The following is a 27,229-nucleotide window of genomic DNA, read 5'->3' as shown; positions in this document are numbered from 1 at the left end:
CTACTTGTCTACATTTAAATTGAAGTTGGAGTATTGTGGTCGTATCTCGGGGTTGACAGGCGAGGGGGGCGTGGGGGGGATGTAGGGGTAGCGGGGGTAGTAGGGGTAGTTGCCGGGGATGAGTTGGGGGTTGTGGAAGGGGGGGATGATGGGGGAGGGGTAGGGGTAGGGCAGGCCGACAGAGGACGCGGCGGCTTGGAGTATTGAAGCCGCGAATGCCGGGTCGCTGTAAACGGCGGCATACGGCCACGCTACTGCTATTCTTTGGCGTTTGTCCTTCATTCTTCGGTTTTGGAACCATACCTGGGGAAAAGAGATGTGGTTTAGTAAAGAGTCAATAGTGATAAGGTAAAAATATTGGATATGTCAGTAGAAAAAGCCACGAAAGTAAAATTTCTATGGGAAATGAACTCTTCGCGCCTCCATTTTCGAAATCCCGCCTTTTTAGAAAAAACTAACTAGTAGTAGTAGTAGTAGTAAAATACTTTATTGTACAAAAAGAAACATAAAACATGAAAGAACACACATCATTAGTACAAAGGCGAACTTATCCCTTTCAGGGATCTCTTCCAGTTAACCCTTGAGCAATTGAGGGAGAATTGAAGAACGGTAGACATAAAAGCTGTACTAATCGGCATAAAGATAAAAGATTTAATATCCTACAAGATAGGTCAAACCTATATCCTACTATAAGTATATACAAAGTATGGGATATGAAATATAACAAATATGTAAACAGCTATATATATTTGAAATATATAATACATATAATACATTCTATATGATATAATACATATATACTAAAACTACCTAACCGCATACATCTTTAGATTCAAGTTCCGTCAGAAAGCCATAACTTTTTTAACTTCGCCTTTAGCGATGCGACCGATTGACACTTTCGATTGCTAGTAATTTGTGTAGGTATATCTCACGATGTCTTGGTCGTTAATTATTTTTTAAAGATTTTAACAGAACACAGTGGCTCATTATACTCATTATCATTATAAACGTTATATTTTTATAGAAATTTAACATTAATGATGACATCACCATACTATGCTAATGTCATGCATAGTTAGCTTGGTCCGAATCTAGATTTTTTATCACACTACTCCGTAATAATAATTTTAAAAAGCCTCGTTATAACTAGTTGATATTATTTAGCGTCGTAGCACGTCTACGGTGCTACGCCGTAGGCACTCTACGTAATTACTTATACGAGTTAATTAAACTAAAGCACAGAATAAATAATAGTACTAAGTACAGAAGACTCACTCTCTAACAAAACGCGTCTGTTACGATCAGCACAGATATGGCCGCTAGGTGGCGACAGCGCCACGCGCGGCTTATGGCTTTCCCCAAAATTGGGGCGGAACGGATGTACTTTTAGCTACCTGTAGCAAAGCGACGAAATCGCGGAGTGAGCCACGCCTGACTAAAGTACGTAAGTGAGAAAGTACCCATTTTGATTACTCTTTGTCTTAGTTTTCTAAAGATGGCCGCGATGAATGAATTTAAATGAAGAACAATGAGGTGTGAATCAGTTAGGAGCTTCACGCAATTCAAATAACTAGCACAGCATTTACACACACACACACACACACATACAGTGCGATTTTGTTATGTGTGATCATGCTCTAAAGTGAATACGTAGGTCAACTGAACATGTTCTACTACGGGCTACCATTGAAAACGTGGAAAATCAGAAGTTTCATAGAATATAATCTACAAAGAGAATCAGAGTTCGGACAATCTACTTGTTTGGCACAAGACTATGGGCCCGATTCGGATTTTGAAATATACATCTACTAGATATCTTTTAGACGTCACCAAGATACGATAACGATATGTTTAAGATCTAATCTGTCAATTTTGACATTTCCGCGATTCTGGAGATACTTTTGAACAATTTCCACAAGATATTACTTAGAGATCTAATTCACATCTAATAGATATCTAACACGATCTATCGTAAAAGTGACATGGTTTCCCGAATTGCGCTGCAAAAGAGAACTAGTTGAAATCTAAACTATAACGTATCTAGAATGGATCTAGTACGTGTCGTCTCTTGTGAATATCTTGAAGTTCGAATACGGCAGTATCTCATTTCAAACAAAGATAATCAAACTGTATTTGTGTTACGGTTAGTAGTAGCACATGGTAGCATCCAAAAGAAAAGGATGAGTATATTTTTTCTGGTTCTTACTGACGGACTGATTGTGTGTGCCATACTATATCTTAAACGTGAATATATTTCCGACAAAAAGATGAAAATAAATCAAGAAAAACAAAGAAGAATAAAGGCTAACTTCATAATTAAACCGCAAACTGAGAGAAATCCAACAGATGTTTGCTTTTAAACACTAAAACGCCAATAACGAACATATTTACATTTACACTGCGAGGAACGCTCAAACACATCTAAAATCATCAACGCGAAATAATGCCTCTTCTTCGTACCATTTACACCGTCAAATGAATATTTTTAAACCTAATTTGTATAGACATAAAAGTCACTTATGCTCAGTTAAAACTGTTAAAAGCTGTCATTACAAAGTACGCACACAAAGCGAAGACAAACTTAAAAGTTAAAACCTCCTTTGTCCACAAAATGGCCGCCGCTTTGCTAATTGGCGGGAATTCTTGCGAAATTCCAAAACCATAGACACGATCATCGCTTTTCCTAAGCTGTTAATTGTAATAATAAAATTAAAATGAAGTGCGAACGAAATTAAACCCGTCGTGTCGTGTTTATAGACATTATAAAGGTCAATCACAATAAACAAATAGAAATCTCGTTTTTTACGACACATCATGTGGTAGCCACGCGGTTTAATTTAATAGTTCTTAATTTGTATTGCCGCCATAAAACAGATGCGCGCATAGACAACCGATGAAGTCTTCATATACACACTAATAGCTAGTTTATGGTGGTTTTTTTAGCTATGATGTTCATTAGAGGTTGCTACTGAATAATTCCGGTGCTTTTTGATACGTCGACAAATTAGCGGGAATGTAAAATTCGAATGAAGCAATAAAAACACATGTTTTTATTCGACCGCTTTCTTTTTACTTGGAAGTGATAATTGAGATTATGACTGGCCGCGAGGAATTTAGACTTGATCGTAAAAAAAAATACTTGTCATATTTGAATTTGGAACGTTTTGGATATAACCGTTATATACTTATAATGACATGTGTTCCAAAATTCATACGGCAATAAAAAGAGTTACTTCTTGTCTCTGGATCACTATTTTAGATTTAAAAAAACTATTTGTTCAAAAAACTTATGTGTCAGTTTCAAACAAAGAGTTTTATCAACCGCCAAACTATGTATACTTGGTCAACCAGATCTTGACAGTGGAAAAAGGCGGCAAATTTTAAAAATGTAGGCGCGAAGGGATATCGTCCCATAGAAAATTTGAATTTCGCGCCTTTTTTTACTGACAAGATTTGGTTGACTAGCTATAGATTTCACAAATCATTGTACATCAATTATCGCTTTTGTTTCAAAAATGGAACGCGTTTAGCGTCTAGTGTTCACACGTTCATATCGTGATTCCGCGAATTATCGAAGAGCCATAAAACGTTCGTGATGGAAATTATTGTGTGTCTAATTGAGGCATCATACATCGCCTTATACAACCTTCCGCGTCACAGACAAAGCGAACCGATCATGTACCAGGAATATATGATCACGCGCCATGATGCGGAATTTCACTGGAACTAAATACTGAACTGTCACTCTATACATGACAATAATAGAACCCTCTTGACAATGATCATAATATTACTGGTCAGGACTAAAGTCGGACCAGGCTAACTTTGCATGACATTTGCAATGACAAAGTGTCATCGTTAATATCTTAGTTACTAGGTGTAACTGCATTTAGCAGGTTAGCCAGTTGGTTAGGAGTTCCTAACGTCAATTTTTTTTTTCTGAATTAGGTAATAAATAAGTTAAATGTTTACCGTTTTATGGTTGTCATTTAAACGTGACTACATAATTGTGTAGTCGAAATGACGAAGTAACGAAATTGTCACTGACATAATAATTGACAAAAGGCCGTTTTCATGTAGGCCATCGCGTGGGCTGTGGAAGTTTGCAACTAGGTAGGTACATATTTGAAATGTTAAAACTACGCGTAGGTGGTTCAAGTTACGAAATTGTTTCAGGTTGACACTTAGCTTTTGTAAATTATCTCTGTAAAATTACCAAAATCTGTTGACCAAGATATTGTGTTAAAAATACACTTGTAAAATTATATATTATCAATTCGATGACAGCTCTTAAAACCAGCGTGTCTACTTTTTATCAGCGGGGAAATTTCGTTATCTACCTCTCTACCGCTCGAATATGCAAAAGTTTAGATTTTCGATGTTCGTTGAAGGCCATGTGATACCTAAATGCTCTGTAGCGTTAAGAAACAAACAATATTAATTTAAAAAAATCCTTCCTTTAATATACAATTTGGAATATCAATAAGTTCCCCTGAACCCCATATTGGGATACCTCCTCCAATTGAGGGGGGATTTAAATCTCGAGGCAGAGGTAGGGTTGGAGCCGGTGCAGCTTTATTTTACGTTCATAAGCGCATTGCAATATGCCTACTTGAATAAACTATCTTTTATCTTTAACCGCACAGTGCTCGACCTTTAGGTTCCAAGGTGTACCTCTAAGAATGAATAGGGTTTTGATAACCTACCTTGATGGTGGACTCAGGTAGGTTGAGCTGTGCCGCGAGCTCGCAACGTCGCGGTCTGGACACGTAGTTCTCTTTGAAGAACTCCTTCTCAAGCCGTGCCAGCTGCTCCCGGGTGAAGGCCGTGCGGTATCGTCTGTGGACATATGCTGGGTTAGAACTGGTCACTTCACTAGTTGGGCGACTGGTCTGAGGAATGAGGATAAACGCGCAAAGCTTGACACTGATGGCGTGAGCTTTCCTGAGTGTTCCAGTTACAGAGTTAAAAGAATAGTGCAAAATTCGTTTAGATTAGGGTTGCACAACGGATCCAAAATGTATGGGAAGATCCGCGGATCTGGATCCGTATAATTTCATACATTCCGGATCCGGATTGCAAACCCTAGTTTAGATAGACACTCTATTTAAATCAGGAAGAGTCTATTATCAAGGCATTGTTCCAAAACAATAAACCGCTCAGATAAAATTGATTTCTTACCTTATATTTGGGTCTGGCACCGAATTTGAGTTGGTCATTTGTTCCGACTGCGGACTGAGTGATTCTGTAGACAAAGAAAGTCACAAATTAAGATGCGTTTTAAAAATAACCTCTTAAACTTCTGGTTTTCAGAGGACCGATTATCTATTGGAAAAAGCTACCGCATTTCATAAAGGGTTGTACAAGTACACTCTTCAGCCTCGTAATCTTAATTACACCAGACTCCAGAAACACAAAGCGAGCCGCGATTAAAAAAACTAATTAGTCTATGGAATTGAGTTATCAAAAAAAACGTTCGGAAGCCGCGGCGAAGGTGCTAATTGCACGCAGCCAACGTTTCAAAAGGAATACATTAACACAATGCAAACACAAATAAGCTGTTGTCTAATTAAATGTTTTCCCATGTGTGTTCCCGCCATTATACGCTGGCCACAAAGAAACCGGCAGCCATTGCCGCTCAATTTAAGAAAAAGTGCCACCGAAACGCCGCCTTTACAGATCTGATTATGTTGAAGTGGTTCTAAATTTAAACGGCTGCCGCTATTGACACTGGCCGTTAAAACACAACTCCATTGTCTATGCTAAACGGGAAATTAAGGCGCTTCTAAATTTAAAACTCTTTCGAATAGACGTCGCCACAAACTTGTAAAAAAACTGCAACCATATTAAGACATCGTTATTGAGAATTTATCACCACTTTGAATATTTCAAACACATGATGTTTTTTTTTAATCGAGCCAGCGTCTGGGCACTTGAGCCGTTCCCATGCTGGGTGGCGACAGCGTACTTAAACCAATTTGCAACGTCTAGCCCCGCTTCCTCCCATTCAAAACGTTGTTGTCAAACAAACTTTTTTCGAATCGTAACCTTTTCTGACTCTATGGTCACCAGCTGCGCTATTATGGCGTGTGTCTAAGCTGTTTTTGAAAAAAAAACGAGGAAACGATACAAGATTTAAAAAGCTTCCGTTTGAGGCTTCCGTCCGTTTTTAAAACGTTTTATAATCGCCTTAATTCGTAATTATTTTTGGAAGTAGCATAACGGAAAAGTTTTCAGTTGATTTTTGTAGCTTGACTCGTATATGAAGCAACAACCTCACCAAATACTAAATGTCCTAACCCACACCCACCTCCCAAGCACTTAGGGCCTGATTCGGATTTTGTAATAGACATCTATTAGATATCTTTTAGACATCGCCAAGATACGATAACGATATGTTTAAGATCTAACCTGTCAAATTTGACATTTCCGCGATTCTGGAGATACTATTGAACGATTTCCACAAGATATTACTTAGAGATCTAATTCACATCTAATAGATGTCTAACACGATCCATCGTAAAAGTGACATTGGTTGCCCGAATTGCGCTGCAAAAGAGAACTAAGTACCTAGTTGAAATCTAAACTATAACGTATCTAGAATGGATCTAGTACGTGTCGTCTTTGTGAATATCTTCAAGTTCGAATACGGCAGTCAGTCTTTCTTAAAGTGCAGTAATGACGTGTGTCATTTACGAGAATAATGTCGAAACGTTTTCTCCGTCTCTGTCCGTGCTAATTGGAAGAAACAACGAGTTCTGTGGAAAAAGCCGTGAGTACGGACGTGTAAGCCGCCGAGTTGAACGTTATTGGTGATTGAGGAAATTTTAAGTTAAATTTCGGCTGCATGAGCAATGTACCGTAGTAATCACAATACATCACAATACTTGTTGATTTTCCGATACAATATGGCCTCTTCAAACGTCACCGATAATCGAATGTACCCAATGAGACCGGCATGTGGTCGATCGATTTAATTCGTTGCTCCTTCTTAGCTAGTACTTATCTAAAATCGCATATGATTTGTTGGAACGTCTGTAGAAGCCTAACTATGATTGTCATTTTGGCATACATCTCATTCTAGCTCTTGACCCATCATGTAAACACACCTTAACACGAAACCAACAGTTCATAGAGCACGAGTGACGAAACAACCTTTTCACACGCGGCCATCATTCGTCTAACGACCACTTGTCTATGGTCCGGTTAGCGCCTGCGCGTTGCCAATAATTTGATGGCGCAATGTTTGATTAAACAAGGCTTTTAAAGGCTAGTTGTCTTTTTTGGTTATGTTGTGATGCATGCGCAATATGCGCATACGCATCACGGCAAGTAATAGCGGCATAAGTCGCATACTACATAGTAACGCCATCTTTCCGCAACTAGCAGTAGACTAGTGGTCAGCGGGTTGACAACTGGTAAAGTAGTGACACCGAAAACTTAAATCTTGAAATTGAGGGTGTCGCGTAAAAACGCGGACGACCGGAGAGAAAAAAGAAAGAAAAGACGAAGGAGATTATACGCCGTCGATAAGACGGCGATTAATAAAAATTACGTAGTTTTACGGACATGATACGCCATAATAGTATCGATTGGAGTTTGTTGTGATATTTGTGCGTGTGAGTGCCAGAAATAGTCACGGGGTAAGCTTTATTGATGTCACTCTGTGATCATAGAAGTATTTTAAATATAGAAGTGTTATTCTCACTCACTGTGCGACACTTTGTTCACAGCATACGGGAACGCCCTTCCTAACGGGGTCATTTATGGAAATTGAACAAAAACTCCCGGAATGACATTGCAGTAGAATACGATCCTTAATTTCGCTACAGTTGTCACGAGTTAGTTTGGACTTGAGGCTCGAGCACACGGCTGCGGAGCGAGTGGCCCGGGTTCGCTTCCAGCGAAGGCGAAGTCTTTTTGCTTCTTTTTAATTATTAGTTTTTGTTTACATGTAGTGTTTTACTTTTATCTTCGTTTATATTGTTTCTTTTTATTATTTAAAACTTCGTGTAGTTTTTAGTCAATAACGAAAATCCCTTGGCGGTCTTAGCAATATCGAACGGTGTGTTTATTTTATTTAATTCATTTATTATTTAAGGTTTTAGTTGTATAGGATTAATATAGTATAAAGTTAATTGTCACCAATTGTTTTTCTATCATCGAATCCAAGAACCCGAATCATTACATTGGCGCCTAACGGGTATTCGGTGATTTAGATCAGTCCGTGGTGACAGTTGGCAACAAAAGTATGTTTATTTAAGTTTTTTTTTTAACAAGTTTTGTGTTGCTAGTATTAAGTTAGAGATTAGAATTCAGAGATAATGGACGTTAACGCCCTGCATAAAGATGAGCTGGAGTTTGAGCTGGCATGCCGGGGTGTCTCGGATTGTGAAACTGTAGCGACTATGCGTAAATTTCTGCGGGCAATGTTGAAACGGGAGGCATCCGGGGAATCCTCTACCTCTATAAAAGTTCCCGCTGGTTGTGTTGAAAATCCGGGTAAGGAAATTCTCTTTTGCAGGAACAAATTGTCATCTGTGGTAGCTCTCATTTCGGAGTTGTCAGACAGCCCGGATGTTGCACTGATCAGGCGGTTACAGTCTCGGTTGACACATCTGGCTAACCGCGCAAAGTTAATTGTACCTTCAGCTGAAGCTGACACGGAAAGGCACTTGGAATTGCTCGAGGACATTGATGAAGCTATGGTGTCATTAGAGGGGGTGAAAGAGGAAGAGACAGCTGAGGACGAGGCAGTCATCTCTGAGCAGGACAAGGCCATGCTTCACAGGACATTGGGGGAGGAAGCGGTGAAGATATTAGGAAGTTTAGGTTTAGAAGCAACTTCTAGCAAAGCGGGCTCAAAAGTAATTGGAAGCCATCAAAACCGTGTGGGTGACGCAGTGGTTACGACGGGCACTGAACCTTTTTCCGCACCGGCAGCAAGTCAAGCCAACTTGGGGAGGGGCAATACTCAAAAGGAAATACAATCGGAAAACCGGGGAGCAGTTCCGAAGGTTCCTTCTGTTTCCCAGGGATTACAGAGGTCGTCAACATTGGATCCTGAATTTCAGAGGAGGAAGTTAGTTCCAATTAAAGATTGGGGGGTCAAGTTTAGCGGTAAAGGCACCGTAAGCATCAATGCATTTCTGGAGAGGGTTGCGGAGCTCAAGGAGGCCCGTAATGCAGACGATGATGATTTATTCCGTTATGCCGTAGATCTGTTTGAAGATGAAGCTCTCATATGGTTTAGAGCCAACAGAGGCGTGGTTTCTAATTGGTCGGAGCTGGTGGACCTCCTGGTTGATACTTTCCAGGCACCAAATTATCAGGATGAGCTCTTGGAGGAAATTAGGCGGCGAACTCAGAGTAACCAGGAGAGGGTTGTCATATACTTATCGATCATGCAGAATATGTTTAACCGTTTACCCATGCCGCTTACGGAATCGCAAAAGTTGGTGATTCTAAGGAAGAACCTGCAGCCTTACTACCAGAAGGAAATTTGCCGTGACACTTTTGATTCGGTAGCAGGATTGACATCGGTACTAAGGGTGATTGAACGGACCAAGATTCGTTGTGAAGGGTTCAAGGAGCCAACCACGGATAACTTGTCTTTGGAACGTGATTTAGCGTACAAGGGTACCTTGAGTGCCATGCAGCAGGAGCACAAAGACGTAGCAGCCATAGATAATAAGCTTGTCGGTAGTTCTGTGCAGTCGAAGTGCTGGAATTGCAGGAGTCCGGGTCACAGATTTAGGGATTGCAAATTACCAAGGCAGCGGCTCTTCTGTTATAAATGCGGCCGTTTTGGAAATACTGTACAGAAGTGTTCTTGCAGTAAGGCGAATGAGGGAAACGGTCAGTCGGAGTCGAAGCCTGCCGATTCGACCCCGCAAAAATAAGTCATTCTATACCGGATGACTGGCAGCAATGGCTAAATACTGTCTCTAGATATTTTAGGACTGGGGAAGTTTGCAACATACAGCGCAGTGATAGGGATAGACGGTACTACGCAGATATAAGAATTTTGAACCAGCAATTCCTGGCTCTCTTGGACTGCGGAGCTTCAATTTCGGTAATTTCTCGAAATTTTTGTGCGAAAATCACGAGCTTAGGCTTGACGGCACAAAAGGTGCCCGCGCAGGATATATCCATAGCTGATGCATCCACTCTTACGACTGATACTGTAGTCCATATGCCGATACAGTTTCGAGGAGAATTCAGAGTGGTCCCTTTTTTTGTCATGGATCCTTCAAAACATGAAATCGTGTTAGGTATTAGTTTTTGGGACGCTTTTGGGTTAACAGTGGCGGAACGGAAGTTGGCAACGGAAATATCGGAGATAGCAGCAGTAAGCTCGGTGGTTTCGCGAGAGGAGTTAGATGACAGTCAAAAACAGCGTTTAGGTGGTCTACTGGAAGAGATGGGTAGGGACATAGGTAAGGGATTAGGGAGGACATCGCTTATTAGTCATAGGATTGACACAGGAGATAGCTTACCTACCAGCCAGCGACAGTATCCTTTCGCTCCGCCTATCATGAGGGAACTGCAGAAGGAGATTCAAGACATGCTCGATAATGATGTAATTGAACCCTCGTTCAGCTCTTGGCGTTCTCCAGTTCTCTTAGTAAAAAAGGCATCGGGCAAAAATCGGTTGTGTCTTGACAGCCGGCAATTAAATAAAGTGACAGTAAAAGACTCTTACCCGTTGCCGAGGGTGACAACTATTTTAGACAGCTTAAAGAACGCGCAGTTTTTGACGACTATCGATTTACGTTCTGCGTTTTGGCAGATACCCTTAGAAGACTCTAGTAAAGAAAAAACTGCTTTTGGCCTTGCGGGTAAGGGTCTTTATCAATTTAAGGTCATGCCTTTTGGTCTCTGCAACGCTTCTCAAACTCAACAGCGCCTGATGGATCGGCTGTTTCCACCCGAGTATGAAGGTAAAATATTTACCTATTTGGACGATATAGTGGTTTGTAACAGTAATTTTGAAGAACATTTATCGTCGCTGGCCTTTGTAAAGGACAAACTGAAAGAGGCAGGTCTGACCATAAATCTTGACAAGTGTGCCTTCGCGAGACCGTCTCTGAAGTACTTAGGGTACATCGTCGACAAGGAGGGGCTTCGAACAGATCCAGACAAGGTTAGAGCCATTCTGGATTATCCTCGGCCCACTACTTATTCAGAGTTGAAGCGCTTCATTGGCCTGGCCAGCTGGTATCGGCGATTCGTTCCAAACTTTGCCATTGTGGCGGCCCCACTACATGACTTGACGAAAGGTGGGAAAAAGGGCAAGCAGATTCTGTGGAACGGAGAAGCGCAACAGGCATTCCTTAGTCTGAAAACGGCTCTCACCTCTGCGCCAGTGCTACGAGTACCGGATTTCACAAAACCCTTTTCGGTTCAGTGTGATGCTTCCAATAGGGGCACCGGTGGAGTTTTAATTCAAGAGATTGAGGGTATGGAAACACCCATCGCTTACACTAGTCGAAAGTTGACGGAAAGGGAATGTAGGTATTCGGCTTCTGAGCGAGAATTGCTAAGTGTCCTGCATGCGGTTGAACAGTTTCGTCCTTATATTGAAGGAACCCATTTCAGGGTCATCTCGGACCATAGCGCTCTCCAGTGGTTGCATCACAATAAGGATCCCCATGGCCGTCTAGCTAGATGGGCCATGCGGTTACAACAATTTGATTATGAAATTGTCCACCGCAAAGGAAAGTTCAACACTGTACCTGATGCCTTGTCGAGAGCTATTACTGAGGATGTTGACCTTCTGGAAATTACGCCAGAAGATAAGGACGACTGGTATAAGACGGAAGAGGCCAAAGTTACAGCAGGTACTAACGGACCAGAGTGGGAGATCAACCAAGGACAGCTATGGAGATGCCTCAAGCTAAAACAATTCCCAGACGAGAATTACGATTGGAAGCTTGTCATACCAGAGAAATTTAAACAACAGGTTATGAGAGAATGTCATGATGATCCTACTGCGGGACATTTGGGTGTTAAGAAATCGGTAAATCGAGTCAGGCAACACTACTTCTGGCCGACGTTGATCAAAGATGTTAAGGACCATGTACGGAAATGTGAGGTGTGTGCAAAGTACAAGTATTCCCAGTTGAAACCGTCTGGTTTAATGGGCAGACAGCGAGAAGTAACCAAGCCATTCCAGATGGTATCTATGGACCTGATGGGGCCCTTTCCAAGGTCAAAGTGCGGCAATACCATGCTGTTGGTCATTACGTGTTGGTTCAGCAAATTTTGTTTTTTATTCCCTTTAAGAAATGGAAAGGCATCAGCGATCTCGCAGATTTTAGAAGAAAAGATATTCTTAGTGTACGGAGTGCCTAATGTGATTATTTGTGACAATGGGAAGCAGTTCGTGTCGAACGAATTCAAAGACCTTGTGGCCGGCTATGGAGCAAAACTTTGGTATACACCGTATTACCATCCACAAGCAAATCCAACGGAGCGGGTAAATAAAGTGGTTGGAGTGGCGATCGCCTCCTATGTTGAATATAATCACAGAGAATGGGATAGGTATATATCCCACATTGCTCACGCAGTGAACACTTCAGTACACGAAGTGACAGAGAGAACTCCGGCCTATCTTTTTTTTGGTCGAGAGACGGCAGTACAAGGGTCGAAAGCGTATAACTTTGAGCCTAATGATCACATAGCTATTAACCAAGACCGGTTTCAGAAAAATCTTGACCTACGTAACAGAATTTATGAAGATGTTCGCGAGAACATGAGGAAATCTTATGAAGCCAACGCCAAGCGTTACAACCTCCGGCGACGGACGTGTGACTATAAAGAAGGCGATCTCGTGTTGAAACGTACCAAACATTTGTCATGTGCGGACAAAAGTTTTATGGGCAAGTTAGCACCTAAATTTGAAAAAGCTGTCATTGCGAATAAGGTTTCTACCGATGTCTATAGACTTCAAGGTCTTAAAGGGAAAGATTTGGGAACCTGGCACGCTAGCGATCTAAAACGCATTGGGTGAATCCAGTCGGATTCTTCAGAGGTGAGGGGATATGTGATGCATGCGCAATATGCGCATACGCATCACGGCAAGTAATAGCGGCATAAGTCGCATACTACATAGTAACGCCATCTTTCCGCAACTAGCAGTAGACTAGTGGTCAGCGGGTTGACAACTGGTAAAGTAGTGACACCGAAAACTTAAATCTTGAAATTGAGGGTGTCGCGTAAAAACGCGGACGACCGGAGAGAAAAAAGAAAGAAAAGACGAAGGAGATTATACGCCGTCGATAAGACGGCGATTAATAAAAATTACGTAGTTTTACGGACATGATACGCCATAATAGTATCGATTGGAGTTTGTTGTGATATTTGTGCGTGTGAGTGCCAGAAATAGTCACGGGGTAAGCTTTATTGATGTCACTCTGTGATCATAGAAGTATTTTAAATATAGAAGTGTTATTCTCACTCACTGTGCGACACTTTGTTCACAGCATACGGGAACGCCCTTCCTAACGGGGTCATTTATGGAAATTGAACAAAAACTCCCGGAATGACATTGCAGTAGAATACGATCCTTAATTTCGCTACAGTTGTCACGAGTTAGTTTGGACTTGAGGCTCGAGCACACGGCTGCGGAGCGAGTGGCCCGGGTTCGCTTCCAGCGAAGGCGAAGTCTTTTTGCTTCTTTTTAATTATTAGTTTTTGTTTACATGTAGTGTTTTACTTTTATCTTCGTTTATATTGTTTCTTTTTATTATTTAAAACTTCGTGTAGTTTTTAGTCAATAACGAAAATCCCTTGGCGGTCTTAGCAATATCGAACGGTGTGTTTATTTTATTTAATTCATTTATTATTTAAGGTTTTAGTTGTATAGGATTAATATAGTATAAAGTTAATTGTCACCAATTGTTTTTCTATCATCGAATCCAAGAACCCGAATCATTACAATGTAAGCACTAATTATTGAATACTAGGCTCTGCCCGCCATTACGTCCGCGTAGTCGTAATAATTCTTAACTACCATATCAACCCCTTAGAGCGAGATCATTTATCGGGATGAAAAGTACCTACTCTACGTTTTATAACTGGTTATCTACGAGGGGCGTTCAATATATAATGAGAATGAGATGTAAACTCTTTAAATATTAGGAAAGTAAATACTGGCCGGTAAAGCTAATCTACCTAGCTGATCGCCATGAAAAAAAAAACTAACTGTTTTTTGTTTTAAAAAAAATACGGCGAGTTCTTTGCGATGCTATTGAGTACGTTAGCGAAAATGGAGAAAATTGAACTGCGCGCCGTTATCAAATACTTGTGTTTGAAAAATTTTTCTACGGACCAAGTCGATTTAGATTTACGGGACACTTTAAGGTCTAATGCTCCTCCGTATTCGACAGTCGCACGTTGGTGCGCCGAATTTAGACGTGCAAGAACATCGACCATGGATGACCCCCGCTCCGGACGCCCTACTACAGAAGTAACTGAAGAAATTGTGAAAAAAGTCGAAAACTTAGTTTTGGCGGATCGTCGTGTCACGGTTCGTTTTATTGCTGAAAATGTAAAGATTTCAACGGGGAGCGTGCATAATATTTTACATGAACGCTTGGGTATGAAAAAGGTATCAGCGCGTTGGGTACCCAGAATGCTTACTGACACGCAAAAACAAACTAGAGTCGAGATTTGTCAAGAAGGTTTGGACCTGATACAGCAAGACAGGGAACTTTTTTTGGCGCGATTTATAACAATGGACGAAACATGGCTCCATCATTACGACCCTGAAACGAAACCGCAGTCTATGACATGGAAAAGGCCATCATCTCCAACTCCGAAGAAATTCAAGGTGGGCCCATCTGCCGGTAAGGTCATGGGCTCTGTTTTTTGGGATGGTAAAGGGGTCGTAATGATTGAGTATCTCGAGCATGGAGCCACTATTACGGGCACTTTATATGCCAAACAAATAGCAACATTGCGCAATGAGATCCGTGAAAAACGGCGAGGTAAACTCTCGAAAATTGTGTTGTTCCATCAGGACAATGCACCGGCACACAAGTCCGCCGTTGCAATGGCTGCAATACGTGATGCTGGGTTCGATATCCTTAAGCATCCTCCGTATTCACCAGACCTCGCCCCTAGTGATTTCTACCTATTTCCGAGATTGAAGGAATACCTGAGAGGCAAGAAATTTGAAGACGACGACGCGGTAGTCGCTCCAGTACAGGATTTTTTAAGTACTCAAGATGAAACCTTTTTTAGAAATGGAATTTTAAATTTAGAAAAAAGATATACTAAGTGTATTATGCTAAAAGGTGACTATGTCGAAAAATAAAATAATATTTAGTAAAAGTTGTATATAACATACTCATTCTCACTTTTTATTGAACGCCCCTCGTACATAGTATAAAACAAAGTCGTTTCCCGCCGTCTACGTCGTCTGTCCCTATGTATGCTTAGATTTTTAAAACTAAGCAACGGATTTGATTGCGTTTTTTTTAATAGATAGAGTGATTCAAGAGGAAGGTTTATGTATAATTTGTTAACCCGTGCGAAGCCGGGGCGGGCCGCTAGTAATGTTATAAAAATCTGTCCAAATATATCTAGGCGCGTTACAATTTTTGTCTTATTCAAACATCTACCCAAGAAATTATCTAATGACTGAAAAAACGGTATCTAGTAACAGTCAGGAATTTAAAATAAATTAATTTAAACTTTACGGTTTAACGCATATTTTTAGGTCACTCGCGCGCACATGTTTCGGAAAGTGTAACCTTAGCTAATAAATTTACTTTATACCTTTCATTACCAAAGAATTTGCCATAAAGCACTAAAATGTTAAAAGCTAAAGCTAACGGAGGTAGCTAATTGGCTATAAAACGCTATAAATGCCAAAGACGCCCAATCGAACGCTTCATTAATAATAGTGACGTTCAATTTAAGCGGCAAATTCGACCAATATAAAACAACATCTATCAAGTCCTTAATTCAATGGGCTAAGATTTAATTCCGCTTGATTTACAACCCGATAAGTTGGTTAGCTAAATTTGCTATTGGCATTATTGGCACCCTCGCCACGCGCCGGCGATTGTGTCGTGTGTTCCCGCTTAATAGACCGGTTGTCTATGGATGTAACTGGCCAGATCGTTACGGTGAATCCATTATGCCCAGCACTAATGTTAATTGGATGAGATTGACGCTGAAATAGGACTGCGATATCGTGTTTAAAGACAAAAAAAATAGGACGAAGCTTCGCTTTGCACCGAATTGTGCTTTAGATTAACAAACTGTGGACGTCAGAAATAAAGGCATTTCATATTTTTTTCGTAGATAAGAAACGACTTTTTTCTGCTAATAGCTAAAATATATTAAGTAATTTAAGTTTTCCCATCCGTAATAGAATAAAAGTTAAATTTAATTTAAAATCTCTAACTATAAAACTTGGCTGTCTAAAATGTAATCAGCATAATTCGATTAACTTTCCTCTTCATTAATAATAAATAAGTATAAAAAGATTAAAACAATATGCTGAAAATAGTGCAAGGATTACGCTCCCAGCGGACCAGAAACAATTTGCAGCATCCATTTGAACAATTATCCTACGGACCCAATTACCCGTGTCTCCCCTACACAATTTTCATAATAAAATTCGTATCTACTAGTCGGCAACGATATAATGAAGATAAATATCTCAGTAGGGACGCACGCGCAATAAAAACAAAATCAGTTTAAGCCCCAATTGACAAGACATATTACATTCTCGACCCTCGCTCCTGTACAAATTTATATTTACCGGTGGCAAAATGTAAAACTAACTCCCCCGCATACGAATATAGAGCTTGTGGTGTACAGTAGCGCTTTTGCTAACAGCATTGTTAAGTTGGTAAACGTGTGCACAATTAAAAATGGCCACTTGTCAATTTGTGGCGGGAATCCACCCGCGCTGTTAACTTTTTCTACCATAGACAATGCATTGATTCGTTTGATTTAATTTGGCAGCTGTGGCCAGTAATATGGCTTTATTTGATGTTAATTGAACCATTTAGGTTTACTAAACTGCCAACGTGACGTATGCTCATGCTTTTCACCCTAAATATCGGTAAATGATGCGGCTAAATAAACTATTTCCTTAATTGTGTGGTCCGAAATCTGCTGTGGCTAGTATTAGTACATTAGTAGTGCCAGATTTGCCAGAAAATTAAATTAGAAGGATTATTATTATGATAAGTTGATAACTACATTATTTGAAGTATGTAGCCCTAATTATGGTAAGTAATACCTATATTTCTGAAGGCACAGCGGTAGGTATAGGTGCCTTTAAATTATAGTACCTATTTAAAGTTTTAAAACTTTTAAAGTATTTTAGTGCATCGTACCAAAAATGGCATTCTGAATGAAAATAAGTACATAAATTACCTACCGGCGGTGATAGAATAATGCCTAGTCAGTTATGGGACATTGTAGTTTTCACGATTATCACTAATTTTATTAAGTAAAATCGTTAATTGAATACCAACATTAAGGAGCCCTGATTATCAGTCCGCCGGACGATACCAGCCTGTCAGTTGTTCGGAACTGTCAACTTTTGCGTTTAACTGACAGCGGGCTCAGCACGGATCCATTTTTATCCACTATCACTATGCCCGTCACTTTCGCACTTACCTACTTGTTAGAACGTGACAGGCATGGTGATAAATGATAGAAATGCGACCGTGCTACTAGGGTAGGCCGATATCGTCCGGCGGATGTAATCAGTGTCTTTAAGCGAATTTTTCGGCACCTCTAAAGGCCATAAAATGTGACCATATTGTGATAACCTAAGCTAACGGTGCGCAATAAAACGTCAATAAAAATACTAAACTCGAAATTATCGAGAAGAATACGGTACCGAAGATCTTGTATGTTATAAACAACAACAAAAGAGTCGGCGTTTTCAAAGCTGTTGTAAAAAGCTCATAATTACTTCAACAATTTTTACAACATTAACTTTGCAGCTCGAAAACACCAATATTATTCTTATTTGTTTGGATTAAGGTTGAAATTAGTGTGCTGAAAGGTTTAGTAGCCGCATTGTTGTTGGTTGATCTACCTGGGTGTTATCTTAAGGTGTTTATGGCGATTTGTTTAGGTTTTAAACTGGGCCTAATTGCCTAACAAACGGTGCCTTTCAAAGTTAAGATAAAAAAAAATGAAATTTGACCGTTAGTCATCGATAAGAGACGGTTTTTGTAAAATAGATATTTATATAATGGTGACGATAATATTATTGTCTCTATTAGGAGATCTCTATTACGGATAAGTTCGCCTTATGTACATACCTACAATTACCTACATCTTTTACTCTGTTGTTTTTCTTTTTTGTAAACTTGTTTATGTGCAATAAATTGACATACATACATACATACATTATTGTTTCGGTAGGTAGTAGGTAGGTATCTAGGTATACAAATTTTGTAAGATGTTTATATCTTAAAATAATGGAAAACAGCGAATTCGACTAAAAATCTTTTTAACATAATAAAAACATTAAAAACCCGCCTAAAATTAAAAACACGTGAAGACGTATTCTAATTGTAATAATAGGTTATGAATTGAATCGGGATTTGTGATGGACATTATCTATAACAAATCTAGATCAAATTCATAGCCTATTACCTAATTATTACAACCATAATACGCCTAAAAACTTTACACTTGTATTAAACACAACCATAGTACCTGAATTACCGTATAATTATAAAAACATAGATCCATTTGGCTACATCAACCAAATTGTTTACTATTATTTAACCTCGGTAGGTAGGTACGTAGGTAGATAGGTACCTATCTTTAACCTCCTAAGACCCTGCGTACAAATTTTTGTGCATATTCCAAATCTATTTTGAACTTTTATTGAGTAACTAATGCTTCTGGGTCTCAAGAGGTAGACGAAGGAGTGGAGGAGGTCAGAGAGGAAAATGGGGACTACGTTTGCATTGAGAAACGGCCGACCCCTTTCCTCTTAAGTTACTTAGCGATCAAGAATTGAGCCTGGGTTGTAATAAATAGAGCTATCAAATCGCCTTGACGACAGCTGTATTGATTAAGTACTAAGAATAATGAATCCTTCATTAGCTTGAGAAAGTCTAGATATCTAATGCCAGATGGCGGGTGTGGACAGAATGACAGTTGATCATATGATCACAGTATGGCGATTTTAACACGTGATAATATGGCCACAGGCACGCATAACAAACGTGTATGTGTGAAATCCTATTTTTGCCTCAAATTGGGATTGGACAGTTTTGAGTAAGATGGAGAGCGCATCATGTTTAATTTAACGGAAAAAGATTGCTAAATGAATTCATACGCAAAATCATAAACTTATTTTGATAAACATTAATTAATAATTAAATACATACCTTTGCTTTTCGGTGACGACGGAGGCGTGACATAATGCTTCGTCATTATATCAACTGTCAACATCTTATGATCCACCGTATAACTCCTAAACGCTTCCATATTCAAACGTTAAAAAAAAAGTTAAAAATACTGGCCGATAACAAACTGTCAATCGAGCGCGCTTAAAAGGAAGATTGTCTATGACAACAGTTAAGGCGACTGTAGCAAGTGGGTGTACTAAAAATCTATAACGCGTCTAACCAATCACGTGTCCAGTTATCCCCACCAATCAGGGCGGGGCGTTCGCCGTCTCTTTCCATCGCGAGGTGGGGTAACACTGGGATTAAGATAACGGGGCTTTTATGGTGGCATTTGTTTTTTTTTAATTGCTAAAGCTTTAATTTACCTTACACTACATTTATAGTAAAAGTGCCAAACAGTATTAATTTTATGGTGTAAATGTAACAATCTCTAGTTGGATTGAATTAAAATGTTAATTAAAGTAAGTACCTAGTAGGTTCATGTCTGTACTGACTAAAATAAAAAGAACATCTTGTAATACATGATTGTCTATAAACATTATTGATATCAACTATACTTGGTCAACCAGATCTTGACAGTAGAAAAAGACGGCAAATTTGAAAAATGTAGGCGCGAAGGGATATCGTCCCATAGAAAATTTAAATTTCGCGCCTTTTTTTACTGACAAGATTTGGTTGACCAGCTATATCTATTCTATAGCTAATAAAATTAATAAATGAATCTGATATTTTTTTAGTAAATAATTTTCTTACATGAATGAATTTAATGATAATCAGCCGAGAGATTCTAAAATAAATAATAATATATCTCTTTCTTTACCATACAAGCAAATCAAAAACAAATAAATTCGCATTTAGTTATTTTTTACATATTTAGTTTGTATTTATATTTAAATTTTGACAATAACTAATTAACAATTCAGTTTAGTCAGATAACTTTGAATAATTTTATCCTATTGCTAATTTATTACTTATCAGATTTTTGTTCGCACAAAAGCATTACCTAGTTTCAGATTTATATTCGCGCAAAACTTCTACTTTAATAAGAATTTGATTTGGCAACTAAAACTTCCCGTTTGAAACAAGCTTTTTCGCAGAAAACACGGCATTGACCAAAAATGTGGAAGCAATAAAACCAAATAGCAACCAAACAACAGACAAATAACCGAAGGACACCATAAAAGAGAAATTTGAAAGGTTGACGCGGTCAAAATAAATACTCCATAATTGAGCAAAACAAAAGTTGTGGCCCAACAACCAACAAAAGAAAAAGTATTGTCTATGGTTTTCATTTTGGCGGCAAAGTTGACAGACGTCACGCTGGCAAGATGGCGGACAATGGCGAACAGAAGCAATGAGGAACAATATGTGCTACTGTGTTCAATTTTTCTATTAAAGCGTGACTTGGTAACTCTTTGGATTTTATTTATTGCTCGATTTGTTTATTGGTTTACTGCTAAAGTTTACAACTTGGTTTATTTTCGAGGTTACCTACGATTAGATACTACAGTTATTTTACTGCCTTTAAGACAATCCTCATTACGCGTAAAATAGATGAGTTTTATTTTACAGTTAAGCATCAGCCTCAGTTTTGTGTCTGCGGCTAGCCGCATTTTATATTTAGGTATATATGTACAATTTAAAAAAAACGGCCAATTTTTTTTCATTAATAACTAAAATTAGGGACCTATGTATTAAATAAGTATATCAAATCTAACTTCAAAAACACGATAAATAGGTAGAGTAAGATAAGTCTGCAACGATTTTGATAGCACACGCAGTGCAAGCGTTATTTTAAACGTCAAACTTCTATGAAATTATGACGTATAAATAACACTTGCACTGCGTGTGCTATCAAAATCGTTGCAGACTTATCTTAGCCTAACTCTACCAACAAATCATTAGAAAACTATCAAACCCCTTTAAAAATCAAATTACATAGTTAATCGTTCGCTGTCAAAACACCTGATACACAGAAATAATTGAGATTTGAGCCCCTTTTCATCACTTGATTGAATAAGAGCGTCCCGCGGGGCTCCGGGCCCCTTTTTAGCCGACTGGCGAAGGGAGGGTAATGTTTTTATGTGTTTTGTAAACAGTGTGATGCTCAATTTGAGAATAAATAGGATTAGGGGGATCGCTTATGGGGCTTTGTTGGGATAAACTGTTATTTTAGTTTAAGCTAATTGTAATCCTTTCTTTATCTATTTGACTTCGTTAGGTTAGGATGATAGTTTTATTTGACTTTGTGAAATGTAACATTAAAAAGAATTTACATACTACCTGCAAGGAGTAAATTAGGAAGAAGAATTGTTGTATTTTGTTTGTTATGGGTAAATTTTATTTTTTTATTTAATTTTGTACTTTATCATTTATTTTACTCAATGTTTTGTTTGTTATGGATTCACTTAATTTTTAATTAAATTTTGAAGTCTAACTTTTATTTTACTCAATGTAGGTATTACTTACATTGTTTTTTAGTAAAAAATATTACAATGATTATTACAAAGTCATATTACAATGATTAAATTAATTTATTCACTAATTTCTACAAATTACAAATGTAGGGACATAACTGAATTATGATAGAAAAACTTACCTAAAATTATTTGTATTTTGTAAATCTAACAAACTTAGGATTTTAATATTACATTTGCAATTAGGTACTGAATCTATTCTAATACCTTTAAACGAGCAATTCTTGTATATTTATTTTTATATATATTTCGGGGATCTCGGAAACGGCTCTAACGATTACGATGAAATTTGCTCTATGGGGGTTTTGGGGGGGCGAAAATTCGATCTAGCTAGGTCTTATCTCTGGTAAAACGCGCATTTTTGAGTTTTTATATGTTTTCCGAGCAAAGCTCGGTCTCCCAGATATTTATTATTTAACGGATATTCCAAAATTACACTCGGCTATATCTTTTTGTTTTATAATAATCTAAATGACAATGTTCCAAATGTGTTTAAGGGCTAATAAACCTTTAGCGGTACAATACAACCTTTGGCGGCTGGCCTTAACAATTTACCGCTACAAGATAACTTAAACAATACGGTAATAATGTCGGGAATATTTGAACACGCCGACATTTGCCGACTTCATAAAAAGCTTAAATAGAGGTACTTTTTAATGACAGAAAAAGATCCAGGAAAGAAAAAAGTAGGTAAAGCCATGTTTGAAATTCGTTTTAGGTAACATACACTTAATATTAATAAAAACCGGCCAAGTGCGATTCGGACTCGCGCACGGAGGGTTCCGCACCATCAACGAAAAAGAGCAAAAAATCGTGTTTGTTTATGGGAGCCCCCCTTAAATATTTATTTTATTTTATTTTTAGTATTTGTTGTTATAGCGGCAACCGAAATACATCATCTGTGAAAATTTCAACTGTCTAACTATCACGGTTCATGAGATACAGCCCGGTTGACAGACACGCAGACGGAGGGACGGACAGCGGAGTTTTAGTAATAGGGTCCAGTTTTTACCCATTGGGTACGGAACCCTAAAAAGTAGATAAAGCATGTTTGAAATTCGTTTTAGGTAACCTACACTTAATATGTATCAATAAAAACGGATAATATGTACGGAAAAGTCTATACAAAGTCAACCGTTTTCATATTTGATTGTATAGGTACTATCTCATCTACCTGATGGACTTTTGTGATATTTATAAGACATATGTACCAGCTTTGACAATAAAGAAATCTTATCTTATCTCATCTGTGAGTTGTGTATGTTGATAAAAGTAAAGTTTGGACGAACTTTTAAACACGGATTGATACTATCAATGTAAAAATAGTTAAATTAATCGTTATGTTATCCACTTTTTCGTTTGAATGAAGAGATTTATATCAGAATTATTTATTTAGGTATAAATTTGTAACGCTGCCGACGGCAAAAACACAGTTTATTTTTTTTGCCGTCGGTTTCAGGGAAGCGTTTCATTATCTCGATACAAATACCTATAGGTATATCATATCATTATATAAACATACCTATGGTTATTAAATAAATACACGATTATATGAACATTATATTAGTTTCCTAAAAGTTTTTAAAACCTGAAACATTTAGTATGTAGGTAATAGAGGTCAGCGCCAGCCCGAGTACTCGATCAGGGTATAAAGCGAGATTAAGTTTTGGCGCTCCATGCTCAGTATTAGGTTCCATAGTTACCCGTCCGTTTTTAGGGTTCCGTACTCAAAAGGTAAAAACGGGACCCTCCCGGGACGGACGGACGGACGGACGGGAAGACTCCGCTGTCCGTCCGTCCGTCCGTCCGTCCATCTGTCACCAGGCTGTATCTCACGAACCGTGATAGCTAGTCAGTTGAAATTTTCACAGATGATGTATTTCTGTTGCCGCTATAAAAACAGAATAAAATAAAGATTTAAGTTGGGCTCCCATACAACAAACGTGATTTTTGACCGAAGTTAAGCAACGTCGGGCGGGGTCAGTATTTGGATGGGTGACCGTTGTTTTGCTTGTTTTGCTCTATTTTTTGTTGATGGTGCGAAACCCTCCGTGCGCGAGTCCGACTCGCACTTGGCCGGTTTTTCAAGATGTTTGTTTTCACAGTATTTGCCATTTTGGCGCCCCCTACCACTTGGCGCCCTTATTAGAAGAATGTTACGCAACACTTTAGGTATTCTGAAGTAATTAACATGTATTTTTTCGCGTGCAATCCACTGCAACCCTATTTACACATATACCTACATATATGTACTGTACGTAAGTACCTATATGTGATATGTACCGTAGAGTTTCCTATCTTCACCTGGGTTTTGACACTTTTCCTAAAAAATCTCTCAAATTTGAAAGCATTTTAATCCGTTAAGGCGAAAAAACGTTTTTTAGTGTTCCTAACTATCAGTATTCACAATTGAAACTTTGAATTTCATTGGTTAAGTTGGTAAAAAATGGCCTCAAAGGCAATAGGCGATGTTTAGGTATTTTTCCCAATCTTCGCCTACGGCATGCTTTACCGCTAATAATACACTTTTCTGTGACTAACACATGTTAAGTCGTATCTATTTGGAATGTGCTACTATACTATGAACCTTAATTACACCAGACTAGCCATATTTTAAAAAAACGGTGTAGTAGGCGAAGTTTGGTAACAGTCTGAAGTTGGTTTCATACATTTTCTATAACGAAGCTAGGGCTGCCAAAAATTAACCAACATGCCAAATAAAGGGGAGTAATGGTTTATAAGTAAAAAAATTATAATTTTTAACAAAAATATTTAATATTTAAACAAAAAACGTATCTTTTTTCACTTATTATTCTTATCTTAATTGAATTGAAGATAAATTAAATAATTATATCTCTGCTCCAGAATAAATGAAAAGAGTAATAAAAAAAGGCTCGTAAATAATCAACATTAAAAACTGGACCATAGTTTTACCTATAGTAAAACCTAGTCCTATGTTTATATGCTATAGTTGTTCACGAAAGCTAAGGTTGTTAATAATTTGGCAAGAAAAATCTTATTTAGATATACCTACTTATTTACGATGTTCAATTGTTCATACCACTTCCTGGGATGAAATAAATCTACACATATTTTTTAGGCATAGCATAATCTACTTATTGACTTTCCTCCAAATCGTTAAAGCCATATCCGAAAAACCAAATACACTCAGCAGCAGAAGTTGCTAAGCGGGCGAGGTGTGGTAGTGGTGGTGGTGGAGGAGGTGGACGTTAAACATTAAAGTCACGTCAATATCATTTTGGCTCGCTGAGCAACTTCTGTTGCTGACTGTACAAAAATATTTAAATTTGGAAACAAGTAATGCCATCCACCACCAATAGGGTATTTGACTACTAGTCAAATCAGTTTCTTTTTTCGAACTGTCAAAACGATTTTGCTACTATGGGGTTTATTATGTAACATTAGCATGTGACGTCACAATCAAGTTACCTATTGTTTATAGTTTTATACCGGTTTTAAAATATAAATTGTGTCTAAAAAATAACTGCTGTCTACGTTTCTCTATTAACCTTATGATGCTTTATTTCATGCATGGTGTAAAATAATTTATTTGAAATACTTACAGTCAAATACCCTATTAATGTGGTAAAACAAATTTGACAACCCTAGGGGTAGGCGAAATTTGGCAACAAGATGGACGCAAAGTACCTTCACCAATGTTTTATCCAATTGTGACTTCTAAACGTAAGCTAGCCATTAAATAATAGTTTCATATGAAAAAGAAATAGTTATAGTATATAATCATGTAAAGAGTTTAACATTACCTGGTCTGTATCACTGTTAAAAACCGAAGTTCAAACACTGGCTTAAAAAAACGTGTGGTCGGCGTCGCGAAAAAACCTCACTGAACGTAAACTGTGTGAAGTTAGCCGCAGATTGTTCGAAGAATGTTGACACCCGTAAAAAATACTTTGTATTTAGTAGTTTTATGTAAGGCTTACATTAGAAACATTTTGTTAATGGCAACTTTTGTCAAAGTAGGCGAAAATAGGGAGCCCAGGCAAAGATACGAAACTCTACGGTACATATTACATATACTCCATACACGTTGAAAATGTATTTAAGTAGGGCTCCCATACAACAAACGTGATTTTTTGCCGTTTTTTGCATAATGGTACGGAACGCTTCGTACGCGAGTCCGACTCGCACTTGGCCGGTTTTTTGATAATACTTACCAGTTGCACCATCCGCACTTGACAGACTGATCAATGTCACCCGGCGCGCCGCGGCGGTTTACTATGAAACTTTCCATACAATAATTTAGCGAACTCTAACGATGACAAACAGTTTGGTGCAACCGACCCTTATGCTATAAAATGTAAGTAGGTACTTCACTCACCATGTGGCCTCTCGTCGACTCCGTCGCTATCAACTTCGCTCCTCGCACTTCCCGGACTCGCTCGCTTCATCTCTTCCCCCTGACCCTCAAACCCCATAACCCTCTTGTCATACGACATGAAAAACGGGAAGTTCGGCACCCGATTCTGCTGGAAATAGTACCCCATCTTCGCGTCCCGGACCTTAGCTTCTTCGTCCTCCGAATTCGCGTAATCCTGGGATATAGAATTCTCGATATCGATCTCCGGGGATCTCCGCTCGTTTAAACCCACAATGGACTCGATGGAGAAGTTTTTCGGCGGTATTTTGGTAGGCATTTTGCTGATTTCGGACTCCATTTTACACAACACAGCACTCACTTCGCGATAGAGCGTCGGGTCTCGACTGACGAAGCTTGGAGCGACCGTTTAGTCGTGTCTGAGGCCACGCCTATTCCGTAGGGAGTTGACTGTTATAACTTACAACTAAGGCATTTTGAGCTTTAAGTTTGAGGTGTTAAAGCGTAGTTTTAAATAGCGATAGCTTAAGCTTACTGTAGATGAATGTCAGAGGAAGGATTTTGAGCTTTTTTGCATATATTTAGGGAGTATTTTGGTACGTTTAGTAGCGTGGAAGTTTAAACTCATTCCATCCAATAATGACTCGTTCAATACTGAAGCCTGCGGCCAGGCTGTGAGCACGGACTAAGTATTTTATTATGGAGTAAGTACTTTATTGCTAGTAATTTGGACGAGAACGGGTAATGGGTTTGCAGGTAGGTAGGTTTGATGAAGTTTTTGGGCTTTAGGGTGAGGTCGTTATGCATTTATTAGTTAACGGGATTATTCTAGGGATAATTAACCTTGCTTAAAGTTAACTAAAAATAAAAATAAACCGGCCAAGTGAGAGTCGGACTCTTGGGTCAGCCGTATTCGTGGGAAGCCAGTGCTGTCAAACTGGTTTAACTTGACAGACATTCAGACGTACTCCTATGAGTAACCACTG

At 38.7% G+C, this 27,229-nt stretch overlaps 1 protein-coding gene across 1 annotated transcript; it reads right to left on the bottom strand.

The window, feature by feature from the left end:
* LOC134659117 (segmentation protein even-skipped-like) lies at positions 1-26,999 on the bottom strand. Its single transcript, XM_063514727.1, has 4 exons — positions 26,247-26,999; positions 5,182-5,245; positions 4,707-4,839; positions 1-303 (listed from the first exon to the last, which is right to left on the bottom strand). The coding sequence occupies exons 1-4, from the start codon at positions 26,581-26,583 to the stop codon at positions 1-3; spliced, it is 837 nt and encodes a 278-aa protein (XP_063370797.1). The 5' UTR covers positions 26,584-26,999.
* Positions 27,000-27,229: the final 230 nt, after the last annotated feature.

Source organism: Cydia amplana, chromosome 24 (genome assembly GCF_948474715.1).
Source record: "Cydia amplana chromosome 24, ilCydAmpl1.1, whole genome shotgun sequence".
Lineage (NCBI taxonomy): Eukaryota > Metazoa > Arthropoda > Insecta > Lepidoptera > Tortricidae > Cydia > Cydia amplana.
Note: the sequence above shows the minus strand (reverse complement) of the source record. Positions and strands in the feature narration are given on the sequence as shown.